The sequence below is a fragment of the Garra rufa genome, chromosome 5 (genome assembly GCF_049309525.1).
Source record: "Garra rufa chromosome 5, GarRuf1.0, whole genome shotgun sequence".
NCBI lineage: Eukaryota > Metazoa > Chordata > Actinopteri > Cypriniformes > Cyprinidae > Garra > Garra rufa.
The window spans coordinates 34,227,477-34,245,152 of NC_133365.1; the positions used below are offsets into that span (position 1 = coordinate 34,227,477).

The 17,676-nt window shown below is 40.3% G+C and overlaps 1 protein-coding gene across 4 annotated transcripts in view; it reads left to right on the top strand.

Moving 5' to 3' along the window:
• c2cd2l (c2cd2 like) overlaps positions 1 to 17,676 on the top strand; it is a 48,563-nt gene that overhangs the window by 20,999 nt on the left and 9,888 nt on the right. For all 4 annotated transcript variants that reach the window (XM_073839931.1, XM_073839933.1, XM_073839932.1 and 1 more), the window contains exons 3-10: positions 4,449 to 4,544; positions 7,144 to 7,263; positions 7,600 to 7,713; positions 7,836 to 7,949; positions 10,123 to 10,225; positions 10,634 to 10,766; positions 11,464 to 11,528; positions 11,722 to 11,843. In XM_073839931.1, the coding sequence (XP_073696032.1) occupies positions 4,449 to 4,544; positions 7,144 to 7,263; positions 7,600 to 7,713; positions 7,836 to 7,949; positions 10,123 to 10,225; positions 10,634 to 10,766; positions 11,464 to 11,528; positions 11,722 to 11,843 (867 nt within the window). The remainder of the gene's footprint in view (positions 1 to 4,448; positions 4,545 to 7,143; positions 7,264 to 7,599; positions 7,714 to 7,835; positions 7,950 to 10,122; positions 10,226 to 10,633; positions 10,767 to 11,463; positions 11,529 to 11,721; positions 11,844 to 17,676) is intronic.

Sequence of the window (17,676 nt, forward strand, 5' to 3'; positions counted from 1 at the left end):
AAATAGTTGTATCTCGACCAAATATTGTCCTATCCTAACAAACCAATTTGAATCAATGGCTTGTTTATTCAGCTTTCAGATTATGTATAAATCTCAATTTGAAAAAATTGACTTTTATGTCTGGTTTTGTGGTCCAAGGTCACAAATATGAAAATCTATCATATAAATATAAATGAATATATATAAAAAAATTATAACCTAATCACAAATTTTCAATAATTAGTGAGGAAAAATTATTGATTATTAATTTTTACACAAATTACTATCCAAATTACTGTCCTTCAGTACTACATGAATGAGTACTAATCTAATAATTGAAAATGAGCATTTTTTTTTTTTTTTTTTTTTTTTTACTTTTGGTTCCATAGTCCTGAACTCATTTGGCTTTTTTGAATGAGTTTTTGAGGAAATGCCTGAAATAAGTTTTGTTAACAAGCTCAAGATATTCTCATGTTTTATTCCATGCCATAAAATACATCAGTAATACTCCACTTGTGGTTTTTATGAAGCACTTAAGCCCCGGTCAGACTACACGATTTTTTTGTCGGTTACGACAGTCACTGTGTCAGACTATGCGATTTTGACAGGTTAAAATCTTGTCGTGTCGTGGGTACCAAACATGTCACACTACACGACGCTTTGCGACCAATCATTGCATGAGGTCTACGACAAGTCGCACTCTACTTCCGTAAACTTCCGGTGACCGCAACATTGCCCGAAGTTTCCCTGTGCATGGGCGACATTTGACTCTTGAGACAGGGGAGTCAAGAAAAAAAACAATCGGATGTAAGCATTAAAATAGTGCCCTACTGTATTGCAGCACATCAAAGCTGCACTTCAGCCTGGGCAGATGGGCCCTGACTTTTTTTTAGGCTTCTCCTTATTTTTATAATTTAGACATCCATCAATTATGGTGAAGAAAAAAGTTCCGCGCTGGTGGAAACAACACGAAACTTCACTTTCGAGACCGACTCGGACGCCGTTTAGTGTGCTAATTCTGCGCAGCTGAATCCGCGTTCAAGCGCACACAATAGGCTAAAACTCGCCCCAAGCACCAGCAAAAAAAAAAAGAGAGAAAAAATAACAATGAATGGGTCGAGGAAAGAGTAAGGACATAAATTAATTATTTATTAATAAATTTGTGTATTCTGAGTCAGTGTCGCAAAGATCCTGACTCGCAATCTAATTTTTTAGAGAGAAATTCATCTTTACGAATTGCATTAAAGAGTTTTTTTTTTAATTTGTTTCATTTCGTTAAGTAATAATTTAAAGCTTTCTATAAATATATTTATTATGTCTGTAAGGCATGCATTTCGCTTCATTTTGTTAAGCACTCCTGTTCAAGAACCAGATGGCAGAAAGCACATAATTTTTGTTTTCTTTATCTTATAAAAATGCTGTAACGTTTCTTTAGCTTCCACTTTCTGCACAAACTATGCGCCTATAGCGCACATTTATCTGTAAACTATTGTTTTATACTTGAACTGTTTTATATCTATAGATTTAATTTTAGGCAAGTCGTGATGATTTGAGAAGGCAAACTGATCAAACAGACTATGATCAATCTTCCACTGGGCGCTGTTTGGTAAAAACAAACAAACAAAAAAAATTATATTCAACAAATAAAAAATGCTCCAAACGTTTTTCTAAATTAGCTAAACTAAAAACGAAACTAAATATAAACACTTTGCCATTACATGCAAAACTGGACTATTTTATAGCTGAAACAAGTTGTTTTGGTAGAAGGGAAAATATATTTTTGTCCCGTCTATTGCTTCACCATTATTTCGAGAATAAGCATCGTAAATAGGCAAATGTCACTCCGAAAACATATCAGCATGCATGTGCCGAAAAACGAAAGTTTCATGCAAGTTCTGAATGAATTAAAGCCTGGAAAGTGCATTACTGAAATCGTCACAAATCTTGGTTCATAAAGATCTCACAAAATTCCGTTATAATTAATAAAGCTCTCTAAACTACACAATTAATCTTTTATTTACATCGCGTCTACACTCATAAAATGATTCACGAGTGCACAAAACGGCACTTAATAAAAACCAATGTAAATTAAAATGACATCGAAACAGGTTATCTTCATAGATGCATTTGTATAAAAAAAAATCCTGTGTGGCCGCAAATAAACCAATGTATGGGAAACACTTATTGTGAATGAGAATCATTGTGAGTTACCAGGTTGCTGAAGCGCCTCTGCTATTGATCGCCAACACTTGTCTTTTTTAATTCTGTCGTATAGTCCCTTGATGACACATCAAAAAGGCAATCATACTGTTGCCATAGCTCCACAAAGCTTTCTTCCAATTCACAGGTCCAACTAGTAGCAAAGTCATCTCTCTTTTGTTTCGCCATGTTTAAAAGCTGTGTATGGAAGAGGTTCTGTGCTCCTATTGGTCAACGTCACCCATGTGACAGAACTCGTCGTGGAGGGCCGGAAAAATATTAAACATGCTAGTCTTTCTGTGTAGACGTCATGGAGCATCGCAGACATGTCGTGGACTATGTCACACTACACGATATGAAACGTTCGAATCTTGTGTCACGACGCCCATTGTCGTATACGATTCTCCACGACACCCTACGACAAGCAAATCGTGGCAAAATCGGGCTAAAATCGTGTAGTCTGACTGGGGCTTTATGTGTCTTGAAAAAGGCAGTTAGATTGTCAGGGATATTAAAAATAAAGATAGAAACTATTTAGAAAGATAACAAATATTTTAACTTTCCAACTTGAAGATTTTGAATCAACATTGGAAAAGTTGTTGAAGAGATGTTGAAATGTTGTTTTTTTTTTACTTCTGGTATCTTCATAATTCATAAAAGTTGTATTCATTTTGAAAATTTTGAAATTGCTGGTTGCCAAGGCACATGCATAAGTTAAATCTAGCAATAATATTGTCAAATTACGCTAAAAGTAGTTAAGTAAAATTTGCCTTCCAAAGATGTTTAACATGTCTGGCACCATCTTTTCCACCACAAAATGCTCTCAAACATGATACTGATGTGAAACTCTTCATTAAAAAATCTCCTCAGTCAATCAAGCAATCATTTATTTATTTGTTTTACTGTGGTTAATTCTCCAGATTAAATTAAAAAAAGTATTGACTATCCCTTAGAAAAATACAGTGGCGTACCATAGTCAAGTCATGGAAGTGTGATTACATGTTATTTTAAATAATACGCCAAGGTGTGATTTTATGTTGATTGTAGAGTATAAGCCTCACATCTGTTTACTTAAGTTTCTGGATGACGTTACTCTCATGCATCAGGCTTGTCATCTCCAACCTCAATTATATATTCTCTCGATGTGACAAATTCATTATGGCATCTTTTAGTCAGAGCATCAGTCATGTCAATTGTAATGATGAAAAACACTTATTTCCGCACCCTCATCTTGTCTCACAACACGTGGAATTATTTAAGAAGAAAGCTACAGCAATAGTTTTCCATGTTATGTCCATCAGTGACAGCCGCAGCAGCATAAGTCAGTGTTCTCCGCACAGTGTTGTGGTTGTGCCCAGTCATTTCCATTACCACACTCCTCTCTTGCCAATCACACTTGGCCAAGGTTTCTGCCATGCTGCAATATCCTGTCACTTGCAGAGGTTTCCTTTTAATGTGATCAGAGGCTATTGCTCTCATCATGATCTTTATTCGGGTGTTTTACGAGCTTATATTACATTAGTGTTTGTACCTGGAGTCCTGGCATGCGAGGTTTGTTGCATGATCTCCATTTGCGAACTGTGGAAGTCTGGCTTAAATAAGTACATTGGCAGCTTGTCGTCATGGCAGTCTGCCACATTCGCTTGGACCGAATGATGTCATATCCTGATTATGCTATTGGCTGACCAATGTTTTTGGCTGGAGATAGTTGTGAATGTGTGTGCTTGGGTGTATATGTGTATGTGTGTGATTGAAGAGACACAGAATGTTTGTCATTTGACTTAATCTTTGTAATTAGTACATAATTGCCCAAACATGAGCAAAATCTTTAAGAAGATTAGTTTTCTTCTCAGCTCAGCTGGAATGTTTGTTTTAGATTTCCACCCACTTTTACTTCTTATTGATTTATGGAATTTCTTAATTAAAAGTGGCTTTTCTGAGTCTTTCTTCCTGCAGTTGCACTTTACATAATTGCAAGAGATGCATTGCGGAGAAAGTAAAGCAGATGATATTGCGGTGCTACCTTTGCCTGTTTATCATGGTACTTTATCCCTGTGAAATATCATGGTACTTTATCCCTAGGTGGCTGGGATTTCTGTTTTGAAGCTGTGAAGATTTATGGATGCACTATCAGCTAGCTGCTTAATATAAACATGCAAATAGACATTTAGCCCAGGAGACATATCTGAAGAGTGATTGCACCCAGAAATGCCTTTCTTTCACTGATTTATGTGCGGATGAGCTAACTGACAGTCTCCATTTCTTTTCAGAGCTCCATTCAAATCACCTTTGATGACAGTCTTCAGCTTCCAGCTTCTGCGTCCATTGATCGCGTGACTTGCACTGACCAATCAGTACGCAGCATGGTAAGCATTCAACGATATTACTTTGACACAAAAAATTAAGGATTAGTTGACTTCTAGAATAAAAATCTCCTAATAATTTACTCATCCCCATGTCATTCAAGATATTCATGTCTTTCTTTCTTCAGTCAAAAATAAATAAAGGTTTTCGAGGACAACATTCCAGGATTTTTCTCCATATAGTAGGCTTAAATGGGAGCCAACAGGTTGAAAGGTCCAAACTGCAGTTTCAATGCAGCTTCAAAGAGCTCTACAGGATCCCAGCTGTGAAATAAGGGTCTTGTCTAGTGAAACGATTGGTCATTTTCTAAAAAAAAAACACAAATGCTTGTCTTGCACTAGCTCGACTTCACGCATTACCAAGTTACATTGGAAAGGTCACGTCTGACATAAACAGTACCAACCCAGTATTTACAAAACAAACGTGCCAAGAATTTCAAACACCCTTTACAAAAAAAGTCAAACAACAATGTCGGACAATTTGGGGAGTTGAGATTGAAGATGAGAGTTTTTCATCCTACCCTACAGACAAAGAACTAACGTAACCTTTCCAATGTGATTACTTAATGTTAGAAGTCGTAAACGCGTGCATTTGCGGTTAACATGTATATAAATGTGTATTTCTTTTTAGAAAATGACAGATTGTTTCACTAGATAAGACCCTTTCTCCTCATCTGGGATCGTGTAGAGCCCTTTGAAGATGCATTGAACCTGCAATATGGACCTTCAACTCGATCCCCACTGATGTCCACTATATGGAGAAAAATCTTGGAATGTTTTACCTCAAAAATCTAAATTTCTTTTTGACTGAAGAAAGAAAGACATGAACATCTTGGATGACATGGGGGGAAAATTATCAGGAAATATGGATTTTTGGAAGTGAACTTTTTTTAAGCAACATAATTGTTTTCAGCATTGAAAATAATAAATGATTCTTGAGCACCAAATCAGCATATATAAATAAATTCTGAAATGAGACATTGACGACTGGAGTAATGGCCACTAAAAACTTTGCTTTGCAATGATAGAAATTACATGTTAAAATACAGAAAACCATTATTTTGACTGTAATAGTACAATATTATGGTTACCAGGGTTCGTACAAGGTGTTTAAAGTACTTTAATTTGACTTTTTGAGATTTAAGGCCTGGGAAACCCTTGAAAATAGCAATATCCCTGAAGAGGTATTTGAAAAGTACTTGAATTGTTGAAAGACAATGTATCTATGAAATAAGTGTTGAATTTTGTCAATAAGCACACATCTTTTCACGCAAACTTCACGCAATTCAAAGAACATTCCTTTTACGCTTATTTCAGTTAATGTCAGAAAACAGTTGAACTAAGCAGAAAACAGTTGAACTAAGCAAGTAGTAGTACTGACAGAGTTGTGTTGATTCAAACTTGTGACTTTGATCATGCGTTTCATTAGTAAAAACTAAGAGCCATTATTTTTTTAATTTTAACATCGTGTGAATCATTTGATAGGAACTTCGGAGCGATTCGCGAATTTACTTAGAACTTCAGAGTGCGGAGCACAAATCTTTTGGTTTAGATTGGAACTTCGGAGCAGTTTCACAGATCTTTTGCTTTAGATTGAATCTTCGTAGCGCGGATTGCAAATCATTTAATTCAGATCAGGACTTAGGTGCGGCTTTGTGAATCAATTATTTCATATTTAAACTGCATTTTGAAAGTTCAAACTTGGGGGAACCATTGAAGTCCACTATATAGAGATAATTCCGGAAATGTTTTCCTCAAAAAAACATAATTTCTTATCAACTGAAGAAAGAAAGAAACAAACATCTTGGATGACAAGGGGGTGTATAAATTATTTACATTTTTGTTCTGGAAGTGAACTTCTCCTTGAAAAATAAAAAAGTAGTGCTTGAAAAGTACTATTACTCTATTTATTTTACAGTATCTGTACGAACCATGCTTTACTGTATTTTTGATTTAAAAAAAAGTACAGCCTTGAAACTTCTTTTAAACATGTTTAAAAAAAACACCCATGTTTAAAAAACATAAGTAAATATATATTATATCAATTGTCATACTTTTATGGTGTGAATTTAGGACTAAATATGACTTAGTTATAATTTTGTGTTCCACGTATAATTGAGAGTAAATACAATAAAAAAATGTTTACAATTTTTACAATAATGGTTTTTATGGTGTCAGCTATCCAGCATAATTGTGTTCTCTCAATGTAAATGAATGAGAGCAGTAATAGCGCACACATCCTCGCATTTGCACATGTCCAAAATGATTTTCAGGCATTTAATATATTTGCATGCATATGGAGGTAAATTAAATATCCATTAAGAGAAACATGTGCCCAATAAGCTATTTTTTGGTTCATTTGTTGGACACAATCTTCATCTGACTACATTAGTAGATCAGCTCAATATTTTTTGAATCAATATGTTTTTAAACACTCAAACTCTTAAATCAGGGCTAATGTGTCCATCCTTTTGAATTACATTCAGTATACATTTTGTTTGTATATAATATAATCAAAGCGTTTGTGTATTTATTTCTTGAAGATACCATGTTGTGCCCAACTCAGTCATTATTTGTCAATCAGACCCTGAATCTCTTCCAGGTCCTGCAGTGCAATTGTTCGGTCGACACCATAACATTCCCCGTGACTGTCACTCAGCAGTCACCTGCAGCTGTTTCCATGGATACCTACCAGATCACGATGAAGCCCATGCAGGCCCAGGTAAAATACAAATGAAATGGATTTGCATCTGCGAGTTTGCATCAGTCTGCATAGCTGCACACTCAACTTTCATTAGTCCGATGTCTCCTGCCACTGTTCACGTGAATGAGTCTCTCAGTGTGCCCATTTTTTCCCATCTCAATAGCTTAATGTAGATTGTGAGGTTTAGTGGCTATGAATATTGCATGCGATACTCATCTCAAACAAACGACACCACTTGATCGTTTAATGTTTCATCTCTAGGTGGTAAAAAATGGAGCAGCCATCGATGAATATATTACTTTTGCAAATTTAGCGTGAAATAGGAGTTCAAATGTTCGGTATGGGCTTCTGTAGTTGCAGGTCTGTCTTGAGGAAGTGGAGGAAGAGGGTCTCCTTGTGTCCTGGACTTTTTCCAAGCAACCTCATCTCTCTTTAACCATAACACCATGCCAAAGAGTCCAGAAAGAGGTAAGGGAGTTGGTTTGGTCATATAGGTCTTGTGACCTATTACACATTGTAAACCAAATAAACAGAAACTGCTTTCGCAACTGTGCATATAAACTAAAATCTTTGTTTGTTTTTGTCTTTAGGGCTCTGACGTGGAGGTGGACAGCGATATGATTGCGGCGCTGGTGGAGGACACACTGTACACAACACACCCTGCCATGATCCTCAACCTGAGAGCCTGTGTATCAAGCCCTGCGGTAAAAATACCAGTATCGATTGCTATATCACACAGTAGGGGTTATGACCATGTAATGGGTCAGTGTGGCCAGCATTTGAAACTGTACTGAACACTATGACCAAGGTTTCTGCAGGTCTTAAAAAAGGTCTTGTACAGTGCCTTGCAAAAGTATCCATACCCCTTCATTTTTTCACATTTTGTTTTGTTGCAGCATTATGTTAAACTGCTTTAAATTAGTTTTTCCCCACATCAGTTTACACTCCATACACCATAATAATGACAAAGCAAAAACCAGATTTGCAAATTTTACAAATTTATTAAAAATAAAAAAGTACATTGCATAAGTATTCATACCCTTAACTCAGTACAATAGTTGAAGCACCTTTACAGCCTCAAGTTTTTTTGGGTATGATGTGACAAGCTTTGCACATCTGCATTTGGCAATTATCTGCCATTCTTTGCCTCATCTTTTCACCTCTCAAGCTCTGTCAGCTTGGATGGGGGCTGGCAGACATTTTCTAGAGTCCTAGTTGTTCCAATCGTTTTCCATTGTGGATAATGCTTCTGTGAACCTTCAATGCAGCAGATTTTTTTTCTGAACTCTTCCCTAGATCATTGCCTTAACGCAAGTCTGTCACTGAGCTCTACAGGCAGTTATCTTGGTTTTTGCTCTGATATGCATTTTCAGCTGTTAGACCTTTTCTGAAAGGTGTGTGTCTTTCTAAATCATACTCATTCAAATGAATTTGCCACAGTTTAACTCCACTCGAAGTGTAGTAACATCTAGAAGCAATATGAATGCTCCTGAGCTAAATTTCGAGTGTCCCAGAAAATGGTATGAACACTTATGCAACGTGATCTTTTCAGTTTTTTATTTTTAATACAATTGCACAAATGTTAAAAACCTATTTTTTGCTTTGCCATTATGGAGTAGGGAGTGTAGATTGATGTGGGAAAAAAGTAATTTAAAGTAGTTTAACATAAGGCAGCAACATAACAAAATGTGAAAAAAATTAAGGGGTATGAATAATTTCGGAAGGCACTGTAAGTCTGAATTCACTTTTTCACAGATTAAGGTATTAAAAATGTCTTAAAGGTTTACAAAAAAATTAAAATGACCACATTATTTACTCATCCTAGGTGTATATGACTTGCTTCTTTGAGACAAATACAACCGGAGTTATATTAAAAATGTGCTGGCTCTTAGAAGCTTTATAATGTTTTATAAAATTTGAAATATTGATCTTTTTCTTACAAAAACACATCAATTCGCTTCAGGAGGCCTTTATTAACCCTCTGGAGCCATTTGGATCACTTTTTATGATGGATGGATGCACTATATTGGCCTTCTATTGGACTATTGATTAGTAACAGCCATTCGCTGCTATTATAAAGCTTGGAAGAACAGGGCATTCTTCAGTTGATGAAAACATTTCACTTTATATAGAGGACTTCTATGGTGCCCCCGAGTTTGAACTTCCAAAATGTAGTTAAAGTGCAGCTTCAAAGGCTCTAAGTGATCCCAGCCAAGGAAGAAGGGTCTTATCTAGCGAAACGATCGGTTATTTTCTAAAAAAAAAAAGACAATTTATATACTTTTAACCTCAAATGCTTGTCTTTTCTAGCTTTACATCAACTCTTGCGACATACCCTAACTGTCATGAATCAGAATACACAGAGTTGACATAGAGCTAGAAAAGATGAGCATTTGAGGTTAAAAAGTATATGAATTGTATTTTTTTTTTTTAGAAAATAACCAATTGTTTCGCTAGATATTCAAGCCTTAAGCTATTTTTTTGTAAAATGAATTAAAAATTAATGAAGATTGGTGAGAAATTGTATTTTTTAAATCGGAAGCGTTGCTAATACTGTGCTCTTTAGAAATTTACATTTAGAGAGCATATTGGCATATTATGTTTCCTTCAATTTATTTATTTGACTTTATTTGGCTTTTTTTTTTTAAAGTCTTACATTTACCTTCAAAAATCCTGCAGAAACCCTGTGTGACAGATCCCTGTGGATACTGTATATTTTGGTTGAGAGTTTTTGACGTATACCATGCAGGGATGTACAGTATGACATCCTTATCAGTACGAAACATACAAGACAAGCAATTAAAATCAACAATAAGAAAGGAAAACTCAAAACATGACTTTCACGTTAGAAAGCATTTACATTCTTTATTGTTACAGTTTCCCAGAGAGAAGCAGATCGGTGGTCTGAACTCTCCATCTCAGTGCACGCCTGTAAGGAGGATTTTGGTGCACCAACTCAAAGCAACCAACGTCAAAAAAGGTATAAAATAATCTTGTTTCTTAAAACACTGTGTTAGAATTAATAATGTGTCTATATATTTAGAAAATCAGCTACTTAGTGATTTGCCTGAATGGTTAGTTGATTGTTTGGTAGGGAAGCCTTGTTTAATTAGCCTGGTTCAATGTTCATTTGATGATCAGATGTATGAGGACTTTTACATATTACTCCATGGATGGCAAAGCAGAATTTTTAGCAGCCATTACTCCCGTTTTCAGTGTCTCATGGTCCTTTGGAAATCATCTTAATATGTTGATTTGCTGCTCAAGGAACATTTCCTATTGTTATCAATGTTCAAAAGGTTTTTCAGTATTCTTTGATTAACAGAAACTTAGAAACTCTGGATTTGAACAGTTTAGGTAATGTTTTCATAAGTGATTTCTTTTCCAGGATGTCAGACTCATGTAGGAGAGCTTTGTTGTGTGCTAAGTCTGGACACTCCTTCCATTGAACGGAGAACCGGCTTCCTTACTCCTTCCCCTAGTCCTGGAGCAGCCCTGCACTGGACTGACGACTTTACAATGTAAGCATACTATTCTGCCATTATGTGATAGTAAAGGCAGATATGGATTAACATGAAGACTCAAACTGAGTGAGGTGTTGACATGTATGGCTCCTAGCAAAGGTTACAAGGAAATCTTTCTTATAATGTCATGTTCTATTAGACAAGGTCATTTTTGTTCATACAAGTAATTTAACTCTCTACTGCAGAGTTGCCTGAGTTGATAATCCGGTGGGATTTTCTAACGCCTTCCATTTAAAGGTCAACTTCACCACTTCAGTTTGACACAATGAAGGGCTTTCATCAAAGTCTGTTTTATAATGGCAGCCCTTCTGTCATGAATGAAGGTGTGAAGCTGTGAGCTGCTCCACCAATGGTTCTGTGAATTTATGCAGCAGCCAACTCCCAGAGAAACAAAGAGCTGTTTAGCACATTTAATTACAGCCATTCCCAACACATCACTACTTCCTGTGATGCCAATTACCAGAATGGCCAATTTAATTCACATAGCCAGCATACAGATTGCTGCTGTGGGGCCAACAGGGATATTTAGTCTACCACAATACTGATTTGTATATAGCAGTTTTATAACCTAAAATCCAGTTACAACTGTTGAAGTTAATTCAATGTTTTAATGATACAAAAAGTTACTTCACTTCATCTCTGTGTGTGCATCGGTATTTACTTGTGATAAATGAAAGTCTGTTTTATCAATTAGGGAAGTAGGACCAGAAACCAAAGAACTTAAAGTAAGACTTGTGGAGAAGAACAGCAAAGGAGAACGTGAGTTGCTTTTCAGTGCCTGACATTCAATAGTTCATCCAGCATTATAAGAAATGTATTGATTTTAAATGAAAAAATAAATCTGGTGAATGATAAAGACTTATATTCTCCATTCTGTCTTTTTTTGTTTTTTAATTGCATGATGTACTTGTCTGTCCATTGATTATTTTGTTTTCTTTTTCCTGTTTGACAGAGTTTCTGCCTGGTTGTGCTTCCTTACAACTGGATCTCTCTAAAAGAATTCCTAATGGACACCATAAACTGTCCGTTGCACCTGGTCATGGTCTGGCTCCAACTGCAGTTGTTACATTAGAAGTAAGAACAGCATAAAGCAGAATTCAGATTTTATATACAGTTGAGGTCAAAAGTTTACATACACCTTGGAGAATCTGCAAAATGTTAATTATTTTGCTAAAATAAGAGGGATCATAGAAAATGCATGTTATCTTTTTTATTTAGTACTGACCCCAATACGATATTTCACATAAAAGACATTTACATATAATCCACAGGAGAAAATATTAGTTAAATTTATACATTTTATGTATAAAACGCTCACTGATGCTTCAGAAAAAAAAAAAAAAGATGCATTATGAGCCGGGGGTGAAAACTTTTAGAATGTGAAGATCAGGGTAAATTTAACTTTTCTTGTCTTCTGGGAAACATGTAAGTATCTTTTGTAGCTTCTGAAGGGCAGAACTAAATGAAAAAATAATATTTGGGCAAAATAAGAAAAAATGTACACATCTTCATTTTGTTCAAAAGTTTACACCCCTGGCTTTTATAGCATCGTTTTTTCTTCTTCTGAAGCATCAGTGAGTGTTTGAACCTTCTGTAATAGTTGCATATGAGTCCCTCAGATGTCCTCAGTGTGAAAAGATGGATCTCAAAATCATACAGTCATTATTGGAAGGGGTTTAAATACACAAAAATGCTGAAAAACCAAAGAATTTGTGGGACCTGAAGGATTTTTCTGAAGAACAACAGGCAGTTTAGCTGTCCAGGACAAACAAGGGACTCATTAACAACTATCACTAAACAAAAAACAAACAAACAAACAAACAAACAAACAAACACAGCTGGGAATCATTCAAGTAACAAAGCAGTATTAAAAATCAAGTGCAAGTTGCAACTATTATTTTCTCTTGTGGACTATATGTAAACGTCCTTTATGTTAAAAATCTTATTCAGGTCAGCACTAAATAAAGTTAAGTATGTGCAGATTCTGCAAGGTGTATGTAAACTTTTGACTTGAACTGTATAAAGTATACATATGGATAGCATGATTTCCATGATAACACAGCATTGTTATGTTTAAGGCTTCTGCAAACCTTGTGTTCACTTTTCTGAACACTCTGATAAGTCCCTGTTCTAAATGTCAATGTGAATTATTTAATAGAAAACGTACTCGGTTACTAACGTAACCTCGGTTCTCTCTAGAGAGGGAACGAGTACTGCGTAAGTATCTTACGCTAGGGGAAAATCCTTTTCTGCGAGATATTGAAGCCAAAAATTATCCTTAATTTTGAAATAATGTAAAGCGCGTTGCAGCAGCATACAGACAGGCGAAACAGCTTGCGCGCCTATTGGCTGCTCTGCGGCAACTGCAGCAGCCTATAGAGCGAGGCCTGGCACGACGCCAGATCCAATGGGGGCATTTCGCGCCCTTTGCGTCGCTTCCCGCCTAAAAGGGCGTGGTCTAGGCCTATAAAAACCGCTCGCAGGCAGCTATTACCTGGTTTTTCATCATCGAAGCAACCAGAGCGTGCGCATGCACGGCAAGATACGCAGTACTCGTTCCCTCTCTAGAGAGAACCGAGGTTACGTTAGTAACTGAGTACGTTCTCTTACGAGAGGTCTCTCGTACTGCGCAAGTATCTTATGCTAGGGGACCCAGTGTAAAACGCCGTGCATGCTGAGATCTGACACCAAAGACCCAAGGGCGAAAGCCCGGGGTTCATACAGTTCATAATCACCTAGAGAACTCACAGGGAGTCCGGGGAAGAGGGAGGGGCAACGCCGCACTCTTCCACATAGTGCAGCGTCACTCAGACGCTAAGTTAACGTACATACAGGGCGGGGTTATGGCCTGAGCTGACGTAAAAATAAGGGTCTTCACACAGTTTGCCCAGGCACATCTTGTGCTACTACTTTCACTGTCGACCCTAGAGCTGTGCTCAGTAGACGCAGCATTCCGAGCTGATAACATCAGGTCAGACAACACTGAATATCTAGACTGACAGCAGCCTGGCCTGTAAGGCGGGAACCTCCAGGTTGTAAAACCTTATAAATGTAGACGGAGAGGCCCAGCCCGCCGCCGTACAAATATCTTGCAAGGCAATCCCACTCGACCAAGCCCACGATGAGGCCATGCCCCTTGTGGAATGTGCTCTGACACCTAGCGGGCACTGCATGTCCTTGGAAGCATATGCCAGCGCAATAGCATCAACTATCCATCTGGATAAGCTCTGTTTCGACGCGGCCAGTCCCTTGGGACGCCCATAAAACGAAACAAAAAGCTGTTCTGTCTGTCTAAAAGCAAACGAGCGAGACACGTAAGCTCGTAATGCCCTGACTGGGCATAGGAGGCTCGCGTCCATTTCCTCATCAGTGACCGATAGGGCTGACAGCGCGATGACCTGTGCCCTAAATGGTGTGTTGAGGGATTTTGGAACGTAACCATGTTTGGGTTTGAGTATGACTTTAGAGTCATTAGGTCCAAACTCCATGCACGTCGCGCTCACAGAGAGCGCGTGCAAATCCCCTATGCGCTTCACTGAAGCGAGAGCCAGCAGAAACACAGTCTTAAGAGACAGGTATTTCAAATCAATCGTCTGCAGAGGCTCGAATGGTCCACCTTTCATGGCCTCTAGTACCACAGAAAGGTCCCATACGGGGACTGAGGGAGGTCTGGGGGGATTCAGTCTTCTAGCTCCCCTCAGGAAGCGAATAACTAAATCGTTCCTTCCTATTGACTGACCTAGCGTTGTCCTCGAAAACGCTGTTATGGCCGCCACATAGACTTTGAGCGTGGACGGGGTTCTGCCTTTGTCCAGCAGCTCTTGTAGAAAGGAAAGCACCTCCATCACACCACAGTTAGTGGGTGACGAGCCGCGGGCTGCGCACCAACCCGAAAACACCGACCATTTTGAGGAATAGAGCCGTCTCGTAGAAGGGGCTCTAGCCTGCGTGATCGTGTTTAATACTCCTTTAGGGAGTTCATCATATATTCGCTTGTGGCCCAGACATGAAGGGACCACAGCTCTGGGTGAGGATGCCAAATCGAGCCGCTGGCCTGAGAGAGAAGGTCTCTCCTCACTGGTATCGGCCACGGGGCAGTGCTCGTCAGCTGCATTAGCGCTGGGAACCAGGGCTGGTTTTCCCAAAACGGCGCTACCAGCAGTATTGAACATCCTTTTTCCCTGACCCTCTCTATCACCTGAGGAAGGAGAGAGACGGGGGGAAACGCATAGAGATGACGGCGGGGCCATTCGTGGGCCAGCGCGTCTCTGCTTTTTGAGAAAAATTCCAGGCAGTGAGCGTTGTTCAGAGATGCGAACAGGTCTACTTCCGCTCTGCCGAATTTTTTCCACAGTAGTTGTACTGTCTGTGGGTGTAGAGACCATTCGCCTGCTGGAACGTTGTTCCTGGACAGTCTGTCTGGCCCTATGTTTAGAAGCCCCGGCACATGCGCTGCTTTCAGCGAGCACAGGTTGCGCTGAGCCCATACCAGGAGGCGTTCTGCAAGTCTGTATAGGTTTTTGGACCTGAGACCGCCCTGGCGATTTATGTAGGAAACCACTGACATGTTGTCCGAGCAGACTAGTACATGGTTTCCTTTTATTTGGGGACAGAAGCGCGTCAGCGCGTTCTGTACTGCCAGCATTTCGAGGCAGTTGATATGCAGGGGCTTTTCCCGTTCTGACCACTGGCCAAAAGACGGTCTGCCTTCGAGCAGAGCCCCCCATCCCGAGGTGGACGCGTCCGTAGACACCACTTTTATTCTCGAGGAAGTCCCCAGGCTTACACCTGACTGGAACCAGTTGACTATTTTCCACGGTTTCAGGGCTGTGACACATTTCTGATTGACCGTGAGACGAAGCCGACCGGACGCCCATGCTTGACGCGGGATGCGCGCTTTCAGCCAGAACTGCAGTGGGCGCATGCAGAGCAGACCCAGCTGGAGAACTGATGATGCTGAGGCCATGAGACCCAGCATTTTCTGAAATTTTTTGAGCGGGACAGACGCGCCGCAGCAGAACGAGCCCGCTGTGCGCAGAATGTCTGCTGCGCGCTGTGGTGATAGCCATGCTATCATTGACAGCGAGTCCAATTCTGTGCCCAGGAAGAAAGTCTTCTGACTGGGAGACAGAGAGCTCTTCGGCCAATTGACCCTGAGATCCAAATTCTCGAGGTGATCGAGTAACATCAGTATGCGTTAGTTCAGTATGCGCACGCCTTTCAGTCTGAGAGGAACGAGCGCTGCGTCCATGCACTTCGTAAATGTACGGGGTGCCTGGGACAAACCGAATGGCAGGACTGTGTACTGATATGCCTGGCCCTCGAAGGCGAATCTCAAAAACCGCCTGTGACGTGACGCTATCTGTATTTGAAATACGCGTCTTTCAGATCCACTGACACGAACCAGTCTCCTTGGCGAACTTGCGCGAGGATTTTTCTGGTCGTGAGCATCCTGAACCGACGCTTCACCAGCGCTTTGTTCAGTTGCCTTAGATCTAATATGGGTCTGAGACCACCATCTTTTTTCGGTACCAGGAAATATCTGCTGTACAGCCCTCCTTCGCTTTGAGCTTGAGAAAGGGGCTCTATGACTCCTTTGCTCAATAGTTTCGCCACTTCGGCTCGAAGCAGGTGTGCTGCTTCTGTCTGCATTGTGGTCTCGACGCGCACTGTATAGCGGCGCGGGCGTCGGTGAAACTGTAGCGAATAGCCTCCTTTTATAATGTCCAACACCCATTTCGAAACCCCTGGAAGCTTTTCCCATGCGTTTGCATGAATAGCTAGAGGTTGAATACGAAGCGCGCTCCGTTCGTTCAGTAACGGAGTGGTTTCGGTGTGCTGTGGCACAAGAGACGTGCTCGTGACATTCAGGGCGCGGGCGCTGATAGCGGGAACTATTATGTCTGTGTGTGGATGTGGTTGTGTGGCAACAGGCACATTTAACACACTGCAAACAACGTTCGCCTGCATATAGGGAACGCCTTTTGGTTTCGTTTTTACAGAAACCTTGGGGCGTGCATAATGTGATGTCTGTGGGCACTGTGAAGTGGGCACGTTTACCACATGTGAAGCGCAATCGATCTGAGTCGATTTTATGTGCGCGGGACCTGTGTGACAGGTTGTGCTTGTGTGTAGTGATGGGCACTGGGAAGTGGGCATGCTTACTACACATGAGACACCATCGGCCGTGGCCGGTTGTGAAGCGCAATCGATCTGAGTCGATTTTATGTGCGCGTGACCTGTGTGACAGGGTGTGCTTGTGTGTAGAGATGGGCACTGGGAAGTGGGCATTCTGACTACACATGAAACACCATCGGCCGTGGCCGGGACACCAGAAAATACACTCTTTTTTGGATTTATCTGGGTAGCCGTGAGAACGGCTTTTGAGTACAGGCAAACGAGCGACAGAGCCGGTTTGTTGGCTGCATATAACACTGGAACAGTCACATTTCTTGGAACTGAACGAGCAAATACCTTTGGTGGGGGTCCGGCGACAGCGGGACTCGTGCACCGTCTTTTTCCTAGCTTTGCTAGGACAGCTTCGGAGGCTCAGGCTTTAGCTCAATTCTGGGCCTCGGGCTTGAAGCGCGCTCCCCTTTCGGCAGAAAACAGCCATCCAGCCGGTTGTGAGCAGGCTGTTCTGGTGAGGACCACTCGAGGCCCAGGCTCGCCGTGGCCTGTGTGAGGATCCTCATTAACTCTGCCTCAATCGAAGCTCTCGTACCTGACGGAGCGTGGGCGGGGGGAGCGAGGTCCGCAGAGCTCTCCCAATCCTCACTGCACGACGCCAGGATAGAGCAGGAATCCTCCTCCTCCTCCATGACAGACCCTTCGTCAGCAGCGTCGACGCAAGCGGCGGCAGACAGCGGCCATTTAACGTCCGAAACGGGAGCTGACGAGATCGGTG